Here is a 24,287-nt window from a genome sequence, read left to right as displayed (position 1 = left end):
CTTTTGCTTTTAACTCTTATTTGAATTGGAAGATTTCTTTTTAACATGCTCTCTGTTATGAAATTTGACTAAATATCCTAATTCTAAAATAGCGTAAGTGTCTTTGTGTTAAAAGCAATGAAGTTCACGGGTTATGATGTCAGACAGTTACAAACTGTTTCTCTTGCATAGATGTTTTGTCCCAGTCTTTGAAACTCTTCCTTTTTGCAAAAGAAATAACCTATTCTCTAAATGTAAAATGTATGGTATTGTGTTGGTATTAGACTCCTAGAATAGCTTTGGTATTAGAATGCGATTTATGACTGGAATATACTGGACTCCTCACTGTTGCTGTGGAGTATTAACATTATTTTAGTTTTGTATTTCATTATGTTCCAGTGGGTCTTGGATTTTATTCAGTATAATATTAAGTTACTGCCACAAACATAAAACACTATTCTGTTATAATTATTTTGAGAAATCAGCAAAAAACTTCTCTCCTGCTGGTATTTTTCTTTCCAAAGGAAGGTGGCCAAGACCCAAAGCAAATGTTACATTGTTTAGTATGAGAATCATGTATAGAGTGGATCTTAAACTTTTAGTGCTTGCAGATGATGCCTTTTATGTAAATGCTTAGCTTTTTATAGTATCATGTAATTCATTGATTCTATTTTTGAAGTGTGTAAATCCTACAAGAGATAATACATCTAAGCTTGTTAATAACACAGCTAACTGCTTGTTTTCTCCCTGTTATATTTTCCCAGATGTTGACTTACTTTGCTGCATTTGAGGTATTCTTTGAAGAAAATCTGCCAAAGTTATTTGCCCACTTCAAAAAGAATAACTTAACTCCAGATATATATCTAATTGATTGGTAAGACATTGAAAGTGTAATTACTAATTTGTGTGACATACAGCTCCGTGTCAGTATTCATGACAGAAACTGGAATGTTCTTACCCGGTTTAATATCCTCCTGAGATAAAAGGCTTTATTTTTTTGTAGAGTACTTGAGTTGTCAATCAAAATGATTCTCATATACTTCTGTGATGATGAACATTTGCCTAACCTTTATTAGTGTACTTGCATTAAGTTGGAAGTTTATTCTGACATACTGCTGAAGAGCACTGTTCATCCGTATTTAGTGCCTGTTGGGATTGAGTTTCTGAGAAAATTTGTCTGCTGCATGTGCAGGTGTGTACCAGGGTTGTCTATTCAGAAAATATTGCCAGTCTTGCATTTGGAATGTGTACTTTGTCCTGCACAGATCAGGAAAAGTATAATTAAAACATTTGTCCATACAACATAAAACTCAAAGCTACAGAAAAGCTATTCCACTTAGCAGATGAGCAATTAGAGTCTTTTTATTAGATGAAACTGTCTTCCCTTTAAATTCTAGTATAATCAGAACATTTTCCTTAGAGAGGAAAATATCCAAAGATCTTATCTGCACTTCTGCCAAATTTCTGTAAAGTACTATGCACTCCAAATTGAGTGTTTGCATTTGTGCCTATCAGACCTTGTTTTGAGGCACTCTCTTTTCAGCAAGACTTTGTTGTCAGCTTTGGGATGACATGAAAGATTGTTTGTGAAGAATTTGTTTGCCCTTACACTGTTCATAATTCTTCTGTTCTCAGGTATCTGACAAATACCTTAAGTAAAAGAATAAATGCCTGATGGCAGCAGTGGGATTTTTTTCCTGAGATTAATAAGCTGTTCTTTTGGAAAATATTTGTAATGTTATTGTGATTTTACCCGAACATCTCTGGCAGTACCCTGATCTGTAAAACCTAGTTGGTCTAATTGGGAGCACTCAAAATGTTGCCAATCTCCTAGACAAAAACACACTTAAAGTAAATCAGTCCAATACAAGCTTGAAGCTTGAATGCATTAATTTTCATAGGATCATTGAATTTCTGAGGTATTGGAACAGTCCTCTGAGATCATCTAATTCAAAGCCACTGCTCAAAGCATAGTCAATTAGAGGAGCTTGCTCAGGACCTTGTCCAGTTGGGTTTTGAGTATCTTCAAGGAGCAAAACTCCCCAGTCTCTTCATGCAACTCTGTTCCAGTGTTCAACCACCCTTCTGGTTAACAAGATTTTTATTTGCTTATGTTTAAAATGGAATTTCCTGTATTTCATTTTGTGCTTGTTGGCTCTTGTCCTTTCACTGGATACAGCCAGGGACAAAACAATGTCTTGTTTTCATCCTTCTATCAAGTGTTTTCAGATATTTAGGTCCAAGCCATCTCTTTTTCCAGCTGAACAGTACCAGCCTGCTCAGCCTCCCCTCTGTGTCATATCTCCAAGCCTTTCATCACATTCCTGGTGAGCTGGGCTTGCTCCAGTATAACCATATCTCTTGTGTACTGGGAAGCCCAGTGCTGAGTAGATGGATGACCTGCCTTGGCATGCTGGCAGTGGTGTTTCTTCTGCAGCCCAGAAGTTTGTGAAGAATCTTTGCTACAAAGGCACACTGCTGGCTTACATTCCACTTGGTGTCCACCAGAACCTCCCAGTCCTTTTCTGCAAAGCTGCTTTGCAGCCAGCTGGCTTCCCAGCTTGTACCTGGGCTTACTTCCTACCCATGTACAGGACTTGGCATTTCCCTTTGCTGAACTTCATGGGGCTCCTGTTGGCTCATTTCTCCAGTGTCTGAAGGTCGCTGTGAAGTGGTATCAGCTACCTCTCCCAGTTTTATATCACTTGCAAACATGCTGTGGGTATGGTCTAACCCATCATCTAGGTCTGTAATGAAGACATTTAAAAGTGTTGGATGCATATCAAACCCTGGAGTATGATACCAGTGGGTTCGCTAGAAGCTGTACTTCATGCCACTAAATGACAACCTTCTGAGCTTGACAGTTCCAGCCAGTTTTCAGTCCACCTCACTCTATCTAACCCATACTTCATCAGTTCATCAACGAGGATTTTATAGGATACAGTGCTGAAAGCCTTGCTAACAGCAAGATACACAATGTCCATTCCTCTCCCCTCTTCCACCAAGCCAGTCATCCCATTGGATGAGCTATCAGGTCTGGCTGGGCATGATTTTGCTTTCATAAATCCATCCTGACTTCTCGCAATCACCTTTTTGTCCATAATATGCTGTTAAAATAATCTCCAGGACTTTTTCTTACATTACTTTCTCAGGGATGGAGATGAAGCTGACCAGCCTGTAGTTCCCTGGATCCTGTTTATTGAAGATAGGAGTGACATTTGTTTCCTTCAGGTCCTCAGGACCTTCCTTGATCACTGGGATGTTTCAAAGCTAATTAAGCGTGGCCTCACAACACTAGACAGTTTCCCCACACACTCGTATCTGCCCAATTTATTTAAATGTTCCCTAATATGATCCTACTCCAGCTAGGGTAGGATTTCCCTATACTAGGTTTTTCCACTGGTCTGAAGGACCTGAGATTCTTAAAGGCAAGTCTCAGTAGAGACTGAGATGACAGTGGCAGCGAGTACCCCAGCTGTCCGCATGTTTTTTGTCACTGGGTTCCTTGCCCTGTTCAGCAGTGAGCTCATGTTTTCCTGATTTTTTTTTCCTGCTGATGCAGGAAAGCCCTTCTTGTTGTCCTTTATACCTGTTGGTCGATTCAGCTCCGAATGGATTTCTTGTGCTGCCTTTGCTTGATTTGTGTGGTTTGTGTATGCCTGTTGCACAGAAGGTGATGTAACATGGGCTTTGTGTGGCTTGGCTTATGTTTAAAATGGAATTGCCTGTATTTCATTTTCACTGGGATTAAATTTTAATGCATCAGGTGTAGGGCAATTGTTGGGGGTTGTAATAAATAGGCTCATTTCTCCCAACATTTAATGGGAGAAATACCATTTTCTAGTGGTGTGGATTTTATAACTGAAGGCTGAGAATATTAACCTGAAGTAGATCTGTGCACAGAGAATAGAAAAAGTACTAGGATAAGGTAGAAGAGAGGAAAGAGAGCAAAGGCTGGTGTGTTCAGTGATAAGAGGAAAAATGTTGAAATTGTGTTGCCTCAGTGTTATGAAGGCCCGTGTGTGGAGAGAGCAGCTAAGTAAAAGGGACATCAGAATAAGATGACTGTGAACATGTAGGAGAGTAACTGGATAGACAACACTGAAATCACCAGGTTATTGTATTTTTAATGGACAATAATGTCAATAGCAGTCCAGAAATTACATCAGCCTGTCACATGATGAGGATGGTCACCTTAGCAGCAGGGCCACTGACAAGGCAGAGATATTTAATGCTGTCTTCACTTTGGTTTTTAACCATGATGATGTGCTTTGGGGGGCCCAGAGCCCTGAGCCGGAAGATCATGGCTGTGAGGATGATAAACTTCCATCACCCCTGAACTTGTGTGGGATTTGCTGCTCCTGCCTGGTGGTCTGTGGGGCCTGATGGGATTCATCCAAGAGCTGGCTGATGTCACCATGAGACCTCTCTCAACGATTTTTGAGCAGTCTTGGGAATCTGGAGAGGTTCCATTTGTCTGGAAGCTGGCAAACATTGCCCCGATTTTCAAGAAGGGTGTCTCTGGAAACTAAAGGCCTGTCAGAATCACTACAGTGACTGGTAAAGTTATGGAGAAGGTTATTCTGGGACTTACTGAAAGACACCTGGAGGATAGCAGAACCAGAACACGTTCATGAGGTGAAAGTCCTGCTTCACAAACTTAATTTCCTTTTATGACAAGGTTACACACCTAGCTGGGTAGATGTGATATTCTTAGACCAGTAAAGATTTTCATACCATCTCTCACAGTAACCTGTCCAGATTCTGCAGCTGGGATGGGGCAATCCTGGATGTACAGATAGACTGGGGAATGAGATGCTGGAAAGTAACACCACAGAAAGGGACCTGGCAGTCCTGGTGAGTGGCAAGTTGGATATGAGCCAGCAGTGCCCTGGCAGCCAGGAGGGCCAGCCCTGCCCTGGGGGCATCAGGCACAGCATCACCAGCCAGGCCAGGGAGGGGATTGTCCTGCTGTGCTCTGGGGAGGCCTCACCTCAGGTGCTGAGGACAGTTTTGGATGCCACAGTATGAGAAACATAGTTAACTATTAGGGAGTGTCCAAAGGAGGGCAGTGAGGATGGTGAAGGGCCTTGAGGAGAAGCCGTGTGAGGAGTGGCTGAGGTCACCTGGTCTGTTCAGCCTGGAGGAGACTGAGGGGAGACCTCAGTGCAGTTACAGCTTCCCTGGGAGGAGAGGAGGAGGGGCAGGCACTGATCCTGCTCTGTGGTGACAGTGCATGAAGTGTGTCAGAGGAGATACAAGTCAAATATTAGGAAAAGATTATTCTTCCCAGAAGGTGGCTGGGCACTGGCTTCTCAGGGAAGTGGGCAGAGCATCAAGGCCGGCAGAGTTCAAGAAGCTTTCAGACTTGGGCACATGATGTGATTCTCAGGGTGGTTCCTGTGCAGGACCAGGAGTTGAACTCAATAATCTTTGTGGGTCCTTTCCAACTCAGGGTATTCTGTGATACTATGGATTACTAGTTGGATATGATGCTGTCATAAATAAGGTGATTGCTATGTAGGGGAAACTAAAATTGAGTGTCCTTGTGGTACAGGCATGTTAATATGCTATTACCTAACTTTACATTGTAAAGAAGAAATCCTGAGAAACAATACCAGAAATCAGAGATTTAGAAAAATAGACTGTTTTCGCAGAAGGTTGAAGGTTTACATTCCCTTCACCAATTTTGCTTTGATAGAATGCACTTTATTGTATTTTCTTGAGTAAATATTACATGATTGGTTGTTCTCTTTTAGCACATATATAGGGAAAAAACAAAACGAAGCAAAACAAACAAGGAAAAAACCCAACAAACACAAAACCAAAACAAAAAGGAAAAAATGATGGACTTGTGAGTGAAGAACTGAAGTGATGAAGCCGGTGTTGAAGTGTTGTTGAAGTGTTATTGAATTTTGAGGCCCATCAGTTCTCCCATTTGTTACCTCTGTGAATGTTAAGAGCACTTGAAAGAGACTTCAGTGAGGAGTGACTGCGGATGATGCTTCTCAAGGTCTTTGTATCAGTGAACTGACAATTAACATTTCTTGCTGACTACCTGCATCCATATTCAAGCTGTTTATTTTAATTCCAAGGACAATTTACTGTGTTCCTTCCCATCCCTAGAGAGTTACAACACTGATCTTGCACAGGAATGTGGGCTATTTGAGACAGACCTGCCCAATACTATATTAAACTTTTTCACACTTGTCTTGAACTATACAGCTCATACTAATCTGTCCTCAATTTTGTTAGACAGTGCAGGTTGTATTTATGTAAAACTTACGTATTTTACTTAAATATGTATGTAAATGTATTCATATGCCTGTGTGTGTGCATACATATACATACGCATATTTTCTACTTCAAAATACTTTCATCCTGTAGGAAGCAGATTTAGATTTTTTTTTTCTTTAAATTGCCACTAAGAGCGTGGCTGCATTGTATTTAAAGTCAGGGAAGAATATGGTACAGTATCACTTTGAGTAGGCAGACCTGTTGCTTGTAGGTAAAGATCTCTGTGAAACAGCCTTGCTCTAACATTCCTTTTATTTAAATTAACATTTGTTCTGAGCTCCAAAGGGATGCCTGCTGCTATTCCAGTGGCTGGTGTGGTTACTGTGCAGGCATGTGTGCAGTAAATCTCAGCTGGTGCCAGCCTCTGGGAGGCTCCAGTAGCCCCTGCTGCATAGACAAATTGCTGGGAAACCTTCCTGCTTCTGCCACAATTAGAGTGGATACAACTGGTTTGCTCTGTGCTTCTTCCTGTAACCCGTGCTGCAGGGAACAGCAGTAAAATTGGTGTGCTTAAATCATTTGTTAAGGGATTTGTTCCAAGAAACAGAAATGCTGTAGGTGGCCCTAGCTGTGCAGGTTTTCTTGAAGCTGGTAGAGGACTTAGAGAGGAGACCCCCCGCTGCCAGTTTAGTTCCACTGCTGCCTGCTATGATGGGAAAACTCAAAGGACTGAACAGTTTAATTAAAGGTACTGTGATGTGATTGTTGGGGGATACCTGCCACAAGTAAGGCATCTCATTTAAGAAGGACCCATGTGCTTTAAGCTTAAACTCCAACTGATAAATCTGGTAGAAAGAATCCAAAAACTATAGAGGGTCTTACTTTTTTTTGGTATAAAGGGGATCACGTGTGAAGAAAACATAGAGAGCAACGTGCAGTCAGGTTCACAAATAACGGGGGGAAGTAGTGTGTCTGAATAGCCCAGTTTTGGCCTCTCACTGTCAGCTGATGTTCCGCAGGCTCTTGTGAGCAGAGGAGAATGTGGATTTGCCAAGGACACATGCTGTCTATTTCTGGCCTGCTGTTGCTATACAAACACCTCTTTATCCCTACTCAGGAAAATGATTTTGGCAATAATTATAGCCAAGGGCTGTGCTTGTACTGATGGATTGGTCAGTGGTTCTTTAGTATTATATGGACTGTGACAGTGCTCTGTGAACACGAACTTTCTATTGACACCATGTGCTTGTTAGTATAAAGGTCCAAGCCACTTTGTGGGCACTTCCAGTAAAGTTTACTTTCTGTTACTTTGAGAAAAGCATAGTCCATGCCCCAAAAAATGCTCTCTTGCAGTCAGCATTTTGTATCAAATAGTATTTACTTTTCTTTTTTAGAAATAAGAAACTAAGTAAACACTTCAACTTTTTTTTAGACTGTAATGATTTTAAAATTTACAGACATGGGAAAGGAATGTGTAGTGCAAGAATACATAAGATCTGATTTGCATCGGTGTTGTGATTTGCCAGTCCAAAATCTGTCCTACCTGTCTACATTACTCTTGCTAATATCTTATAAAGACTTTTTAATTAGAAACGAGAAAAAAGCAGAAGGGGAAGAAAAAGCACAGGAAAGAAGCATTGAGCTTATGATTATCAGTAGCAGTGCTTTGCTGTCTTGATGACTTTATGGTCATATGCTTTCGCTGTGAGCAGCAAACCAGCCAGGACTTCACACATCCACCTCAAAGTACACTTTCATCAGAAACAGCGTCAGGGAGGGGCAGGAGCATCTGGTGCTTTTTTTTTTTTTCTTCTTCCAAACAGAAAGAGGCCAGGAGCCTGCACCTGCATTGCTCTGACACTGGGAGTCTTTGTGTGAGTTAGCTGTGTTGTCTGCATCTCCGACTTAGAGTGGGTTGGAGGAGAGCTGCAGACAGAAATCACCCCGCAGTACAGCAACAGCAGGTCATGTGCAAGGAGTGTGCCCATGCTGCTGAAAGATGCTGCTGGAACTGCCTCAGTCTGGCAGCTGCTTTATTACTCAAATAAATTCCAGCTAAGCTTCAGACCAGTAGCTCAGATGTCTAATAAAAATGTCTTTCAGTAGGAAATGTTTGACGGGATGAAATGCTATATCTGTTCCAAGCAGTGATTCCTACTGACCTTTCACTGCTTATTCTGGGAGACTCAGTCTCTGCTGTTAGGGCTTGATGCATCAACTCCATGCAAATATTAAGGAAACTTAATTGCATTAAGTTCCCGCAAATGGTTCTTCCTTCCAAACTATGAAGAGCTCAATGGCAAATACCTGACTTGATGTGACAGTTTTTTTGATGCGAGTAAATCCTTTCATAGAAAAGAAGTGTTCTGATAAATAGTTCTTTCTTGTGACAGTTAATTTTCTGCATAGTTGGAGATTTAATACAAATGGGTTATTCAGATGAGGTCTGAATCATGGCAGAATAATGGCTTTTATGAATAAAAACAGATCCATAAAGTTGGCATTGTTACTTATCTTTAACCAGAACTTGTTTCTGGCTGGGTGCTTGCCTGCTACTTGGTGAGCAGGAAAGGACTTTGTTGAATTGCTTTCTATTACACTGTTCTTTTGAATTGAAAACCTCTAGCTGTTTCCTGTGTGTGTACAGACAAAAGCCTTAATTCTGCCATGGAGGTATTCTGTGGCAGTACAGTTTTATGTGGTGTGTGACTGTATGAAAAGACTGAAAGTGTGTATAAAGTAAATTAAGTCTGCAGTGCAGGATCATTCAGTAACCCAAAGAAAGTTTGTATCGTGCTCTTTTTACACCTTCATGTACATGTGAGAGCATGTTGTGAGGGTTTTTCAACTCAGACCTATACTTTTTGTTAATTTAATTTTATAATTCTAACATAGCTTTTTGGAGAACAGGATTGAAAATGTTTCCACTTGTATTAAGAAGATTGCAAAGATATGTAAAAGTAGGAAAACCAGCAGAATCCTAAGGATCATAAACCTGCAGTTAACTTGTCACCTGAATTTGTGCAAATGTTAGTTTCATCAGGATATTAATAAAATTAGTATCTTTTCCTTTTTTTCTAAAGTGTGGTGATTCACACAGAAGCCATATACTTAACGACACATCATTCAAATGAATTTTTATGTAGTGAAAAGCAGATAATGCATTAAACCTTTGATTATTAGACTTCGCTGTGAAAATACATTACTTCATATTCTATGCCTATATATGTGTATATATCTGTTCCATTTTGCCTTTTTAATGTGAATCCAGATTTCCCAAATAAAAAATTGGAGGGGAAAGAGAGTAGCTTTAAATACATGAAAACTACTGTTCAATTCAGCATACTTGAAAAGGAGGTTTTGTTAAAAGCTGTGGGAAAGTTTGATTCAAATTTGAGCCTTTGCTGACCTCTGCTGGGGAGAGAATTCTTTGCAGTTTTACAGAGATTTTTGTGCAGGGCATCTGTGGAAGTTATTTCTGAATTCTGAAGGAAAAGGCCACTGTAACTCTCTCCCCTTATATACTGTAAAATGATTCCAGGAGACTCAATTCCCATTGCTTGCTGTTAGGTCATTGTTGGTGGCAATGCTCCTGCTCTGCTGTGCAGTGAGATGTTGGAGCAATTTTGTTTCTGTCTGCAAGGTTGTCAGCATTTTGGTGAAGGAAGAAATGTGCTTGTGGTAGTTAATGAGAATAGAGTTTTAGCAGCTGGGAGGAGGCTGTTGCTTCTGGGATTACCCTTTCTCTTCAGGCATCACACCTGTACAGGCACACTGAGCCACCATCTTACCAGCACTATCCACACCTGGACATCCTGCCTTGCCTGTTTCTCTCAACTCAAGGGAGTTCAAGCTGATCCTTCCTGCAAAACTGATGCTATTATTACTTTGCCAGTCAATCAAGCCTGGAACACAAGAGATAGTTTTCCTCATCTCCTTTATCTGAACCACAAAATTCCCATTGCAGTTTGTCTTAAGGTTCCACTTTTTGAGTTTTTGCAACTAAAACTGCATCAATTCTCAGCTCTGAAGTGATGATTAAATAGGCCTTTGATTACAGCTGTGGTCATTACATGCCTGTTGTAAAACCATGTATATTGTTTCTTCTGTTATGATCCAAGGAAATCAAACTTAGAGACCATGCCTTAATGGTTGTACAATTTTATATTGTTTCATGGATTGGTGTGCTGCAACTAACAGAAGTACTTCTGAAATATAAAAAGGAATATTCAATTACAAATATTTGAGAAGCCTCAAACTTAGTGATGATTGGTGTGTGTATTTCTGTGAGTATCAAGGACTTCTTGTCCAGTAACTGTGAAAATTTTTTCTTTCAGGATATTCACATTGTACAGTAAATCCTTGCCGCTAGACTTGGCTTGTCGTGTCTGGGATGTGTTCTGCCGTGATGGAGAAGAGTTCTTATTCCGTACAGCCCTGGGAATACTAAAACTCTTTGAAGATATTTTGACCAAAATGGACTTCATTCATATAGCTCAGTTTTTAACAAAGCTACCAGAGGATTTGCCTTCGGAAGAATTCTTCACATCTATTGCTGCCATTCAGATGCAAAGTAGAAACAAAAAATGGGCTCAGGTAAAGAGGATGTCAGTCTTTGGTAACTGATGATTTTACTGTACTCATGAAAATGGGGTTTGGCAACATCTGGAAGAATGTTTTAGCAGAGCTAGTGTTTGATTTTATGGGTAGCTAGGACTGTGTAGCTCACTCCATGCTTTTAGCTTACATTGAGATGAGTGGCTTTCCTTGGCTTAATCTCCTCTGGAAAGGGAGAGCTCAGTCAACATTCAAAATTGAAATATTGAGTGAAATTTATGAAGTAAAAAGTCACACAACTTTGAAAATTTATTAATTACAAAGACTGCTGGCAACACATTTCAACTTGATACTTAAAAGCAGAAAGCCACACTTTAGGAGAAGATGACAGTTTTTCAGGACACACATCATACAGTCATTTTGATCTTGAAGATCTCTACCTAATTTTGGGCTGAAGTGATTGAATCTCTGACTTCTTTATTGGGATTTGGCATGTGATTTCAGAAATTGTTTCATCGCTGTAATTTCAACTAAATTCCAGTTTAAAGAAAAAAAGATGTTTCATCTGAATATGGAAATCTTTAAGTGGCTCCAGCAGCCATTCATGTTGGAGAGTGGAAACTCCTTTTTTTCCTTCTTTGTTCAAAGCAGCAATGCATTCCATAATAGAGCTCTGCCCATTTTAGCCAATTGCTTCTTTGCAGAGAAGGCAAAAGGTGATGTTAAACGTAGTGATTGGGGCAGTTCAGCTGCAGCTGGGTGTTTCTGGTTCTTTGCTGGGGTAGCAGTTCCTGTAGATGCTGGGGATTGCCAGCTTTCTCTTTGAGATGAGGATTTCTATCCTTCACAGCAGGAGTGCCTCCACAGGTTGTTCAGTTGTCTCACCTTCCTTGAACATGTCATGTGGCATGAGGATTGCATTCCAAATAAATTCCCAGCCTGCTGCTGCTTCCCTCGTGGGGAAAGAGAGATAGGGGTCCTATTCTGCCAAGTACCCCAAATAACAGGCTTCAAAAGTGTGTGTTGGGGGGAGATGGAGTTTAAATCTTTGTTAAATCTGCTTCTGTCCACCAGTCACAAGGACTTATGGGAGAGATTTCTTGTCAGTGAAGAGATTCTCTAAATTTAATTACATTTGATAGTTAAAACAGTATTGCTCAGACATAATTGGAAACTCTTTGGAATGAATTATTAAGTAATTTTTTTAAATCTAATGCTTTTCTTCTCTCTCATTTCTTCAATGTCTAGATACTGGCTGCTCTGCAGAAAGATAACCGGGAAATGGAAAAAGGAAGTCCTTCACTCAAACGTTAATGTTGGGTTTGCCTCCAGTGACTCCCAGGAAAAGAGCTAAAGAGACAAAAGTATTGATTACTGTTTGACATGTATGAGCCTGCAAATCAAAGTGTTAGTTCAGTTATATTTAGCAGTAGAATAGCCTTAAGGGGAGAGAAGAAAAATGAGGAGGAGGAGTGAAAAAAAAAAAAGAAAGAAGAAAGGAAATTAGGGTATAAACCCCTTATAAATTAAACTTAGGCTTAGCCTTAAACTTCTAGGTATGAGCATATGCTGTGGAGAGCATTACACATTCTGTACTCCTGATGAGGGCAATGAAACAAAACAATATCAAGGGTTTGGGGTTTTCTAAAATTTTTTTCTTCGATGTTTTAAAAGAGTGGGCATTCAGCAATGTTGATTGCTTTGACAGCTATTCCCATTTCATTCTTAGGCAGGATATAATTCCAATACCTGTAACAGTAGCTGGATCTGGATTTTAGACAACTGGTGCTGGAATTCTAAATGATCTAAGGACCATTTCTTTAGAAACACTTCTAATTTTACAGGCTGTGGGTCCCATTTACCAAAGAAATCATGTAGAAATAGAACTACATTCCTTTCTTTAATAAGAAAAAGTGAAGTAGAAGGTAAGCTTGGAAGAGAAGTCAAACTAGCAGTGCAAAACTAATTATTCTTCAAGATGCCTTGGAAATTTATTTTTCCAATCTGGATGCATATGGAGGAAATTCCATCCATCAGACTAGATTCCAAACTCACCAAGAGGCTTGTCGTATTAAGGTGGCATAATTTCCCAGTTGTACTCTCTTTCCCCTGTTTAAAGCCAAGGTCACATACTACTAAATTTCTATGTGTTCCTCTCCTGGGGCACTGCTGTTTCAGGATGTTCTTGCCTACCAGCTACTTACTCATGTGCCACATGTCCAGTCATGAAGAGAAAACTGGACTTAGCAGATAAACTGAGTAATGGTTAAAAGCAGTTTTGGTAGCTACTCTAAACCCAGCTGTGCTCACTGGCAGAACTAAGGAGGAAGGGTGGTAGGGGAGCAGTTAATATCTGCCAGTGTTGCCGCTGAAAAGAAAAGGTTTTGTGGGATCTCCTGAAGCTGCTGTTGCTGTCACAGTGGGAAAGTTATGTGGAGCTGATCCATAGAGTGACAAGTGAAAGAAGTTTATTGGGAATTGTGCCAGACACCATCAGGATAAGTACAAGCTGTCATTTCTGAGCATTCTATCTGACCTCTAACATGTGAGTGCAAGTTACAGCAGCAGCAAGCTGCCGTTACATGAATCCCTCATCCCTTAGATCTTCTCTGCATTCAGGTGAATGTTGAAGGGCAAATCATGAGTGCCTCTGATTTACAAGAATGTTCATTGCATAGTGTATCGTGTAAAACCTCTTTTATACTAATGATGATCACTGAAAAGGGAAATGTAACTGAAGCAATATTTGTGTAAACTGTGAACAGGCGTTACTAAATCCTCCAGCTGTATGGTCAGCGGTTCCCCAGTGCTCTTCAGCTGGTTTATGCTGATTAGTTTGGCACTGGCTGAATAAAAACAAGAAGAATAGTTGCACACTGCTCAACTCAGCATAAAGGACTGTGGGACATGATCAAAACACTGTCCTTTGGTACAGGCATTATTTCTATGAGGGATAAATTGATTGTAATATTAAGAAGAGTTAGAACAAGATTCCCTGGTGACACTTTGAAAGATGTGTAATGCAAATGCAGCCTGCAAGTCCAATACCTCATTGACCTCTTCTCCTGTCCACTTTGTGTAGCTGATGTAATGGATGTGGATTTTTGTTGGTCATCTTAATTCCTCCACAAGACATCACCTAGGTTATCACTTACTGAAAATAGACGTTAAGATGTGATAGGAAGCATGTTAATTCACTCAGAATTTGTACAGAATTTGTCCTCCAATGACTAGTACTTGTATGCTTCATTGCTTTGAAGTGCAATAGGAAGCAGGAAGGTCAGTAAGTGTTTTTTAATATTACTTTTTCTATTGCTACAACAAATATGCCTTTCCACGAAGAGTACGAGAGGCCTACCATCCGAAACATTTGCACTATGCTTTTAAACGGTTTATTGAACACAGAGATCACTTTTTCCTCAATACACGTTTAGGTGGTACTGTAACTGGCTTTGTGATTTAAGTCTTCATTGCAACTACTTTTGTATTTTCTTTTAAAGCAAGTCTACAAGTGTGGCTCATTTGTCTGGTTAAAAATGCGTTTTTTAGCTACTAGGTATCTTGGCAGCCATGGACAGCCTGTTCTTTTTCTCTTCTCAATAAGATGTTGAATGTAACATTGACAGTGGGCATAGTTGTGGGGAAAAGGCCTGCTGCAACACTTGTGCACTGTTTGTTACTTGCAAATGTAATTACTTTGTTTTGTGATTTGATCTGTTCTTAGAAGTTGTATATATTTTCTAAATGATTTCTTTGTGTATATAAGGTATGTTCTTTAATGAAGAAACAGCAATGCAATAAGGAGCTTTGCACAGTTTGTTTTCAAACAAAATACGTGTGAAAAAAATTCACCTGCCTAAACATGCAATTATTTCAACTTCTCAATAACTTGATTTGAAGGTAATGCTTGAATTTTGATAAAAATAGAGATGAATAGTAATGGCACAGAATTTCTTGCCACAGAGTTTTTCAAGTTTCTTGCAGTATACCAAATCTCTTAATTAGCTAATACCGAAATCTTCTTTAAGAAATTCAGGGAATCGCATTAAAAATTTGACAATTTTATTGTTCAGGTACTTCAAAGTATCTGTAACAAGATGCATGAGATTTTTGTTCATGAAGCAAATGTCCCCATCAAGCAAACTTTCTTTTCTTCATGGATTTAAAGAGAAATAAAACTGCTGCGATACATGAAAAGTACCATTGTACTTGCAGCAGATCAGAGAAACCAGAAAACTCCAACCAGCTTTGGGATCCTTTACAATCTGCACTTTATAATAAAGCAGTTTTGCAACTTCAATCTGCAGTCAATCATTATTGTTATTTCATTTAGTAAACAATTTCATTTGGAAAAAAAAAAGGTACCTTGTAACAGCCTATTTTTGAATGTTATAAAACAAGAATGATATATAGAGAAGTGTAGGTACATCTCCTGTACATCATGTTTAAATTGGATTATGTAGTCACCACGTTTGTTTTGTTTAGATACGTGTATCAAACTGGAACTTTTTTCAACTGTAAATATATGGTTTTGTTAAATAAAGTCATGTAAAGTTATCCTAATCAACTGTTGTCAGTGTAATTCAGATATTAAAATTCTGGTTCTTAGTCTTTTTCTTCACAGGGTGGCTTTAGAAGTTTTTTTCTTTTCAAAAAGAGGACTTTGGGCCATTTGTGTATTGAAGGTAGAGGAGTTTTGGCTGACGCTTTCCAAGTTCTCATGTCAAAATACCAGTTAAATTCCCTGAGGCATTTAGAAGATCTGATACTGTGCTTGTGGTTTTACCCCTTTCAAATATGTCTTTCTCTGGACTAGGCCTGAGGTCTGATAATGTATTATGAAAAACAGTTGTAAATACATCTTTGTGACACGCACAGAACTCAGGAATGCTTAAATACCTTACCCTGGCTTTGTTTGAAAAGAAGAAATCTTAGTTTATTGCAAGTTTCATAATCACAAAATATTTTTGTGCTCAAGGCAGTATTGTTTTACTTCTGACATAGGAATAACTTCAGAACTTAAAGTGGAGAAGCTTCCCGTTGCTAAAGGGAAAAGAGGTTGAAGGACCAAATTAAAGAGGGGAGAGAAAGGGAAGGCAGCAGCTGGGTACGTGTGGAACGCAGGCAGCGCCTTGGCTGCCATGGTTCTGTTTATCCAGTGAGCAGCTGGATAACAGCTCTCCTTTTCGCTGAAGTATCTCCTGATGTGCAAAATTAGAATGTGAAATGGATGTGATACTGAAAGAGTTTTATGTTGTATCTCTTACAGGAGTTGCACACATTTGTTCAAAACTAGATTTACTTTTCTTTGTTTCCCAAACAACCATTCTAAGTTTCTTCAGCCCTGCTTAGCAAGGAAAGAGGAATTTGCTTTCTGGGTTTTTACCTGAACTCCCCTGCAAGTAGGAGTCCGCTCAGCACAGCGACATTTCTGCATTTCCAGCTGCTGGCTCGGCGGCTCTACAGTCTCCACCTTTTCCTCAAAGTCCTGAGGTGGTATCTCAGTTCCAAGCACCCCACGTTTCTGCAGCACTTTCAGGTTTCTCTTTGCTTTGGTCAGGGTATCGCTCTCTTCTGACACGTTTGGACGCCATCAGTTCAGTCCTAATGTCTTGGCTCTCAGCTTCCATTAGCTCCAGTTTTCCCTTGAAGTGGCTGAGAACATGGACTGCGCTCGATACCTCCTTTCTGAGCTTCAGGATTTCATCACAGATAGTCGAGCTGTTTCTTCACGTGCTCGCAGTCAGTCCATAGAGCCTTGACCAGTCCTCTCCGGGCAGCCAAGGTGGTTCCAAGCGTTTGGATTTCACGCCTCAGCCTGATGCTTTCTGCGCGGGCCGGGAGGAGCAGAACTAACAGAAGCACGGCTCTATTTCCGTAACGCTCACCTGCGCGGGGCAGCGGCGCGTCCCTTCGCAACGTCCGCGCACTGACAGCGCCCCGCCGCGGCCCCGGCAGCGGCCCCGCCCCGCTTCCCTCGTTGCCAGGCACCCGCGAGGCGCCAGGCCCCGCCCCCTGAGGGCGGCCCCCGCGCGGCGGCTCCCCTGGGGCGGCCCGTCCTATTGGCCGCGGGAAGGGCAGACGGGTCCGGCTCGACCAATCGGAGCCATCTCCTAGCGCTGACGCCCCCCGCTCCCGCGAGCCCTGTCTCCATTGGTCGGTGCGCACCGCGGCCCCGCCCCCCGTGCGCGCTGCCATTGGCGGCCAGGGCGCCGGGGGCGCGGCCGCGCGCGCGCGCGGGCGGGGTAAGATGGCGGAACTGGGGAAGAAGTACTGCGTGTACTGCCTGGCCGAGGTGAGCCCGCTGCGCTTCCGCTGCACCGAGTGCGCCGACATCGAGCTCTGCCCCGAGTGCTTCTCGGCGGGCGCCGAGATCGGCCCGCACCGCCGATGGCACGGCTACCAGCTGGTGGACGGCGGCCGCTTCACCCTCTGGGGCGCCGAGGCCGAGGGCGGCTGGAGCAGCCGCGAGGAGCAGCTGCTGCTGGACGCCATCGAGCAGTTCGGCTTCGGCAACTGGGTAAGGGGCGAGGGGCGAGGGACAAGGGGCGGGGGCGATCCTCCTCCTCGGACTAGCGGCCCCGGGGGCGCGTCCTGCGCTGCGGACCCCGGGCTGCCCCTCTCTCCGGGCGGGCTCCCCGCCGGCCCGAGGAGCGCACCCGGCAGCTCGGACCTGCCGCTGCTTGAAGTTCTGCCTTTGCCTCCCGTCGGCCCGGCCGTGTCACAGATCCTACCGCTGCCTCTTCGCCGTGCTCGGCCTTTGCCTTCAGTATGTCCCGGCTGCGGACTGGCTGCTCGCCTTCAGTGTCACTGCACGGCCAGACTTGGTTTTAAAAAGCAGCAGTAAGAATTCATTTCACAGTCACAGAACGGGTCAGGTCGGAGAGGACTACGGTGGGTCATCCCAGAGCACATTGCACAGGATTGCAGCCAGTTCTTGACTATTTCCAGTGGGGGAGGCTCCACAGCCTCTGTGGGCAGGCTGGCCCAGTGCTCGGTCACCTGCATAGTGAAGAAGTTCTTCCTCATGTGCATGTGGGATTTCCTGTGCATCGGTTTCTGCTTGTCACCTCTTGTCCTATTGCTTGGCACCTCAGAGCAGAGCCTGCCTCCATCCTCTGACGCCTCCCTTCAGATATTGATGGAGACTGGTGATGTCCCCACTCAATTGTCCTTCTTGAGGCTGACCAAGCCCAACTCCCCCAGCCTGTCCTTGTAAGAGAGATGCTCCAGTCCCCCAGTCATCCTCATTGCCCTCCGCTGGACCATTTGATTAATTTTTGATTGATTTGATTTGTTGTTACTTACATTTTGCTTCATTAAATATAAAGACTTTTTTCAAAACCTTAAAGTGTACAATCATTGCAGCTTGCTTAGTTCTTAAATAACTGGAAAAGAATAAATACAGTAAATACTGTTTGCTTATTTCCATGTTGCTCCTCAGTAATGTGAGATAAACAAGCAAACCCCATGCTGTACAGTGCTATTGGTGTTGGCTTGGGACCTGGAAGGCTTCCTGGTCATGGTGGGCTGGCTTTGTGGGAGTGCCATGGGTGCTCAGGAATCCCCACATGGTGCTGTTGTCACGGCTTCATGCACTGTAAACACTCATGCAGAGCTGAGATCGAAGCTCTGATGGAAATATGGCCAGTACTGCTAGGGAAGTTTAGGTACTGGGAGTTGGCTTTTGAGGAGCAAGGAGAAAGTCGTGCTCTTTCCTGAGTGCTCATTGTGGCGAAGATGTAATGGGAATCGTTTTATCACTCCTCCTTTTTTCTGTTTAGGAGGACATGGCTGCTCACGTGGGAGCATCCCGAACACCTCAGGAGGTGATGGAACACTATGTGAGCATGTACATCCACGGCAACCTGGGAAAAGCCTGCATCCCTGACACCATTCCCAACAGGGTGACGGACCACACGTGTCCCAGCGGCGGCCCGCTGTCCCCCAGCCTGACGACGCCGCTGCCGCCGCTGGACATCTCGGTGGCCGAGCAGCAGCAGCTGGGGTACATGCCGCTCCGCGACGACTACGAGATCGAGTACGACCAGGACGCCGAGACACTCATCAGCGGCCTCTCGGTGAACTACGACGACGACGACGTGGAAATCGAGTTAAAAAGAGCTCATGTGGACATGTACGTGAGGAAGCTCAAGGAGAGGCAACGGCGCAAGAACATCGCGCGAGACTATAATTTGGTACCGGCCTTCCTGGGTAAGGACAAAAAAGACAAGGAGAAAGCTCCCAAACGAAAGATCACAAAAGAAGAGAAGGAGTTGAGGCTGAAGCTGAGGCCTTTGTACCAGTTCATGTCTTGTAAGGAGTTTGAAGACTTCTTCGAGAACATGCACAAGGAGAGGATACTTCGAGCGAAGATTCGGGAGCTGCAGCGGTATCGGCGAAATGGGATCACCAAAATGGAGGAGTCGGCGGAGTACGAGGCAGCCAGGCACAAACGGGAAAAGAGGAAGGAGAACAAGAACATAGCGAGTTCCAAGAGAGGGAAGGAAGAGGGTAAAGAAGGTGAATTTGCTGCCATTGAAAACCTGCCTGGCTTTGAACTCTTATCGGACAGGGAAAAGGTGCTCTGCAGCTCTCTGAACTTGAGTCCTGCACGTTATGTGACTGTAAAAACTATCATCATTAAAGACCATCTCCAAAAAAGACAAGGAATTCCCTCCAAGAGTCGCCTTCCCAGTTACTTAGATAAGGTACTGAAGAAAAGGATTTTGAACTTTCTGACAGAAAGTGGTTGGATATCCAGGGATGCTTCATGAAATCCAGCTGATCTGAAAAAACACACCAGAGGCCCGTTACAGGCTAAAGAACTCCGTTATGTTTTCCTTCCCTCCCCAAAGATACAGAAACCATGTTGCTTAAAAACACAAAACAGCAAATACATAAACCCCCACAGTCATCATGATCCATGGTGGTTCAAATAGACTTTTGCTTTGGATCATGGAAAATACTTAACTTGTGAAACTTCTACATTGGATTTCACTGCTTTTGGTACATTATTAGAACAGATTTTTTCATGTGAACTTACTCAAGTCTGGTAGTCCCAGAGTAGTCGCTTTAGTCCGTACTATTGGATAAACGAATATCAGTGTAATCCTTGCTTTTCTCTGAAGGTAGGAGATAGTTTCATTTGCTGGAAACTTTCTTCACCCTCTGTTTTGCTTTTTTTTGGCATAATGCTGGCAGCAAAGTGAAGCTTACAAAAGTCCTGTGCTCAGGAGCAAGTGAGCGGGGGCTTTTGTGACCATTGCTAAGCTTTAGGAGCGTTGTCCTTAGTAACTACAGCCAAGGCATGGGGACACCGGGTTGGGAGTTCCTGTCGAGAATACAGCAGGAGTGAGCCGTGGCAGGGAGTGGAAGGAAGGAAGGAAATGTGGTAGGTGAGATGCCTCCAGGGACTTGTGCTGGGCTGGAGGGGGGTTCTTGAAGAGCTCCCGGCTGATCTGGGCATTGCTTTGACCTGAGTTTCCTGAAACAGACCCCTCTGAAGCTGTGACCTTTCATGCTTGGTACTGGAGTGTCAGGAATCCCCAGCAGCTGTGGTGCTCTGCTCCAGAGGAGGGGTCAGCTACAGTGAGGTACCTGATTTGGGCCAGAAATGGGCTTTGGGAGAATAGGCAGTGAGGTGTTTGGCAGAAGTTGAGAGCCTCAGGCAGCAAAATCACCGTTTTTCCTTTTTGGGGAAGCCTGCTCCTCCTTCTTCAGGATCTTAACTGTTGAACCCATACGGGCTGAGGAGGTGTAGCTGCCTCCTGAATTTCCTTGGGAAGTCAGGGAAAGGGAGTAAGATTCTCAAATGGGGCGTGATTCCTGAAACTTGTCTTTGAAAACAAAAATAACAATTGATGCAGATTTGGTCAAAATGCACAGAGTGTTCCTAAACATGGAGTGCTTACTCCAGCCACTGTAGGGTTCCGATTGCACATACCTTGAAACGTGCCGGCCCAGGCACATTGAATCTGAATTTACTGACAGATAGAACTGTGCATCTTGGGAGGGATCTCCTCCAGTTCTGACAGCTGCAGCCTGGAGTGCTGCTGGAGCCAGCCACCAGCTGGGATGTAACACATCCAAAACAAATGCCAGACCCACAGTACCGTTCTAGTGAGATCTGTTCATTAAGGGAAAGATGTTGAAGGAGGATTAGAAGATTTTTATGCCCATTTCATTCTTCAATTCTCATGCTGGTATTTAACCAAATGAATAAAAAAGGGTGGTTGTCATGTGGAAGACGGCACAGAGTTACTTGTGCCTAAGCCTCTGTGCTGGTTGTGTCTGGAGCAGGAAGCTGTGACTGAAGGCAGGCTGTGCAGGTCTTCTAGGGCGCAAGTGTACCAAAACTTGGAACCTGACTGGCTTCACTATGAGTGCAAGATCTGGAAATGCCATCTTGCTTTGATGCTTTTGGGCTGTAGTCAGTGAGGATACCACAAAATCTTAAAACAGTATTAATTCTGCAGTTTGGCAGAGGTTTTCTGATCAGAACTGGGTTTCATTTAATATATCCAGCATTACCAAACTAGTGTTACCAGTGAGTTTAGAATAAAAGGGGTACAATTACAAAGCCAGCATTTCTAAGGAAAAAAAACAAAACTCTAGTGCCTTTTTCTTTTGAGCTTATGATGTTATGTCCCTTCAAAAAGGTAAGGGCTATGTCCTCTGGGATGTAATACTTTGGCTTATCTGTAAGTGGTTTGTGGCATACTCAAGACAAACCTGTCTCTTCTTGGCAGCAGTAGAGCTAACTGCAATGTGCTGAGTAGCTTTAATAACCACTTCCACCCTATATGCATGTACAAGCAGCACACAAGTTCGTAAGGTATAAACCCTTGGTTATTTTTTTGGTCCTGTTCCTCTGGGAATGAGGCTCAGTCTTGCTTTTCAGCATTCTAGTTATGCAATTTGGTTCTTCCTGTAACTTGTTACCTAACTGCCACAACATGCTGTTATGAAGCCTCAATTCTGCATGTAGCTGGGAGTTTAGGAGAATTGTTTTAGTTTTGTTTCTTCTGGGGTTTTTTTCCCCTCAAACCTGATTTTCATATTTCTACACTGTTTTGGCATATCTGAGTTAAACTGAAGCAATAGCGTAAAGCCCTTCTGAACAATAACTTAGGAAAAAATCTAGGCACCACTGAGTCATTTAAATGTTGAAGTGAATTCTGCATTTACACTTTGTAGCTTCTTAATTCCTCATCCCCTCCAAAATGTTTCTTTGGTGCTAGATGTAACTTATTGAACATCAAAATGAATGTAAAATAAAGTATTTTTAATGTATGCAATATGGATATCAATATTTATTTTGTACTTGCAAGTTAACTCAAGGTGGTAAATGTTTGCTTTAGCAAATACCAGTCCCTTGGAAAGGGCTTCCCTAGAAGCAATGTCTCATTATCAGCTATGCTTTTAATTTTAAAGGTGACTTGCACTAGAGGATGCTGCTGTTCCATATTTCACATGGAACTGATTTGGTCTAAGCATTCCTTTGTTATGAGCTGCTGGTTTTCTGTTTGATTGCTTATAAGCTGAGACGCAGTTAATGCTAATCGGGCAATTTACTACAGCTGTGCTGCTTCTCTTCTGTGGTGAAGGGGCTGAGATGGCAAAGAGCTCTTTCAACTTGTATTTTGTGTTGATCTGGAAGTGCTTCCTGTACTGTACAAATAACCCGGCCTTCATGTTGCTAACGACAAGGTGTTTTATATGCTTAATGCTCTTTTCAAATTAAAATTATTACTAATGATAGTATGTTTTAACAGCATTGATGTAAGCCTATGAAAAAGCAACACTCTCTAAGCTGTTTGAAATCCTGATCTTGTGCTCTGGGTCGGGGCTGTGCTGTGTGTCCCGTTCCACCGCTGTGGTGGAGGGAGCTTCCGTCTCCCTCCGTGTGCACTGCCCAGCGCTGGGCTCGGATGCTGCAGTGTTCTGGCTACAGCCCCTCCTGCCCCTGATCCGGGCAGGCCCAGCACGCAGTGAGAGCAGCGTTTGTCGCTCTGCACGAGTCTGTGACCATGAACTGCCTTGGAGATCACCCAGCTAAGCACTCTGCCATCATTCTCTCGTGCGGCCTCTGCATTCGATTCCTTTGCAACTGGAACTGGCTTCGTGAGCCTTCTGGTTTACTCCTCTCACAAAATGCTTCTGTGTGCCCCAGACACTCCTAAGTGATGACACATTAAAGACTGTAATGCAAGATACCCCATGAGCATGTTCAGCTCATCAGCTTCTTTCTTCCTTAAAGGGAATGTTGCATTCATATGAAGTTTACATTTGTAGCTGTGCCAGACACACGAATGCCTGTGCTGAAATCACAAAGCCTAACTGATGCGCACACAGCTTTTTACTAGATTTTTGCATTGTGTATTGGTAAATAAACTTGTATTAAAGTTTCTTTCCATGATTGCTTTAAGAATAATGTTGCCTGGGCTATGAGGAAAATGGCTTAAGTCTTTTAATTGCAGCTAAATGTGATGGGTGGAAATGTAGTCTTTGAGATAGCTCGTACTGCCGGTAGCTTTGTTGGGTGCTTAAATTTCAGAACTGCTTTCCTCTGTTCTTTGATTTCTTCAGTGCTTCTTCCTGGGTTGTGGCAGAGTGCACAGGTGGTTGGAGCTCTTCACAGACTGACCTACTCCATGCCAAAGCCTCTCTGAGGGCAGGCCAGTGAAGGGGAACCACTTAAATGAGAGTCAGTTACCAGCTTTAAAGATGAGCCTTGTGTTTAAGAATACCCCGAATGAACTGATGTAGTCCAAAAATTACACTTTGTGTGAAGCACTGGGAAGCTCGTTAATGGAATCTTCATCTGCTAGGGAATAAGTTGTCCCTTTGCTTTAACTCCCTCTTGGAAAAACTTCTATACTAGGGACGTTATTATTACATTTAGTTTAGATCCAGAGGGATGGGGAGAGGACAAAACAACACATGGCAGTTCTTAAAAGGTATATAAAATGGAACCTGGTCCCTTTTTGACATCAGTTGTGAGAACAGGTCCCAGTCAAAGTGCAACAAAACCATTTCTTCAATCCTACTTCAAACAGCTACAGTGTGCTCTTAAACCCAGATGGAGGAAAGGTACTTCCAAATTCAACTTCAGTATATGGAATGCCTTTATTTCCCCTGTATTTTTAAACTCAATTTTTGCCTTTTTTCCCTGTACTTGATTAGTTTAAAAAAATTAACATTGTAGTTGTCCTCACACATCAGAAAATTACTCTCCTTCCTCTGCCCTGTCAAAGCATTCTTTCTTACAGAAAGGATGAATCCTTAAATATGACTAACATGACTAACCTTGAAACAGTTTTATGCCCTTAGGCTATTCCTGGTTAACTTTAATTCCCATGAGGGAAACCAGCACTGGGAAAAGTCTTAAGGACTGAGTAGTCACTTCTCACCATGAGTAAGTCCAGTGTTCAGTACGCTCTTGGCAACTCTGCATGTGAACCACCAAAAATATAATCAATACCTGACTTAAAGGTAAGAAGCTCCTTAAT

At 42.7% G+C, this 24,287-nt stretch overlaps 2 protein-coding genes across 3 annotated transcripts in view; both read left to right on the top strand.

Annotated features, from left to right (window-relative positions):
- Nucleotides 1-15,336, top strand: part of TBC1D14 (TBC1 domain family member 14) — a 62,431-nt gene extending 47,095 nt beyond the window's left edge. For both annotated transcript variants that reach the window (XM_040064135.1, XM_040064136.2), the window contains 3 exons: nt 744-853; nt 10,554-10,812; nt 12,022-15,336. In XM_040064135.1, the coding sequence (XP_039920069.1) occupies nt 744-853; nt 10,554-10,812; nt 12,022-12,087 (435 nt within the window). In that variant the 3' untranslated portion in view covers nt 12,088-15,336. The remainder of the gene's footprint in view (nt 1-743; nt 854-10,553; nt 10,813-12,021) is intronic.
- A 1,687-nt stretch (nt 15,337-17,023) lies between these two features.
- On the top strand, nt 17,024-23,274 carry TADA2B (transcriptional adaptor 2B). Its single transcript, XM_040063969.2, has 2 exons — nt 17,024-17,293; nt 18,558-23,274. The coding sequence occupies exons 1-2, from the start codon at nt 17,024-17,026 to the stop codon at nt 19,548-19,550; spliced, it is 1,263 nt and encodes a 420-aa protein (XP_039919903.1). The 3' UTR covers nt 19,551-23,274.
- Nucleotides 23,275-24,287: the final 1,013 nt, after the last annotated feature.

This window comes from Hirundo rustica, chromosome 5 (assembly GCF_015227805.2).
Source record: "Hirundo rustica isolate bHirRus1 chromosome 5, bHirRus1.pri.v3, whole genome shotgun sequence".
In the NCBI taxonomy this organism is placed as follows: domain Eukaryota; kingdom Metazoa; phylum Chordata; class Aves; order Passeriformes; family Hirundinidae; genus Hirundo; species Hirundo rustica.
The sequence above is the reverse complement of the archived record's forward strand: the minus strand, read 5'-3'. Positions and strand labels throughout refer to the sequence as shown.

Excerpts from the sequence above, each read along its gene's own strand:
- TADA2B (XM_040063969.2), top strand. The coding sequence starts at position 17,024 with ATGGCGGAACTGGGGAAGAAGTACTGCGTGTACTGCCTGGCCGAGGTG. Across the intron at positions 17,294-18,557 it reads AGTTCGGCTTCGGCAACTGG|GAGGACATGGCTGCTCACGT; the intron begins GTAAGGGGCGAG and ends TTTTCTGTTTAG.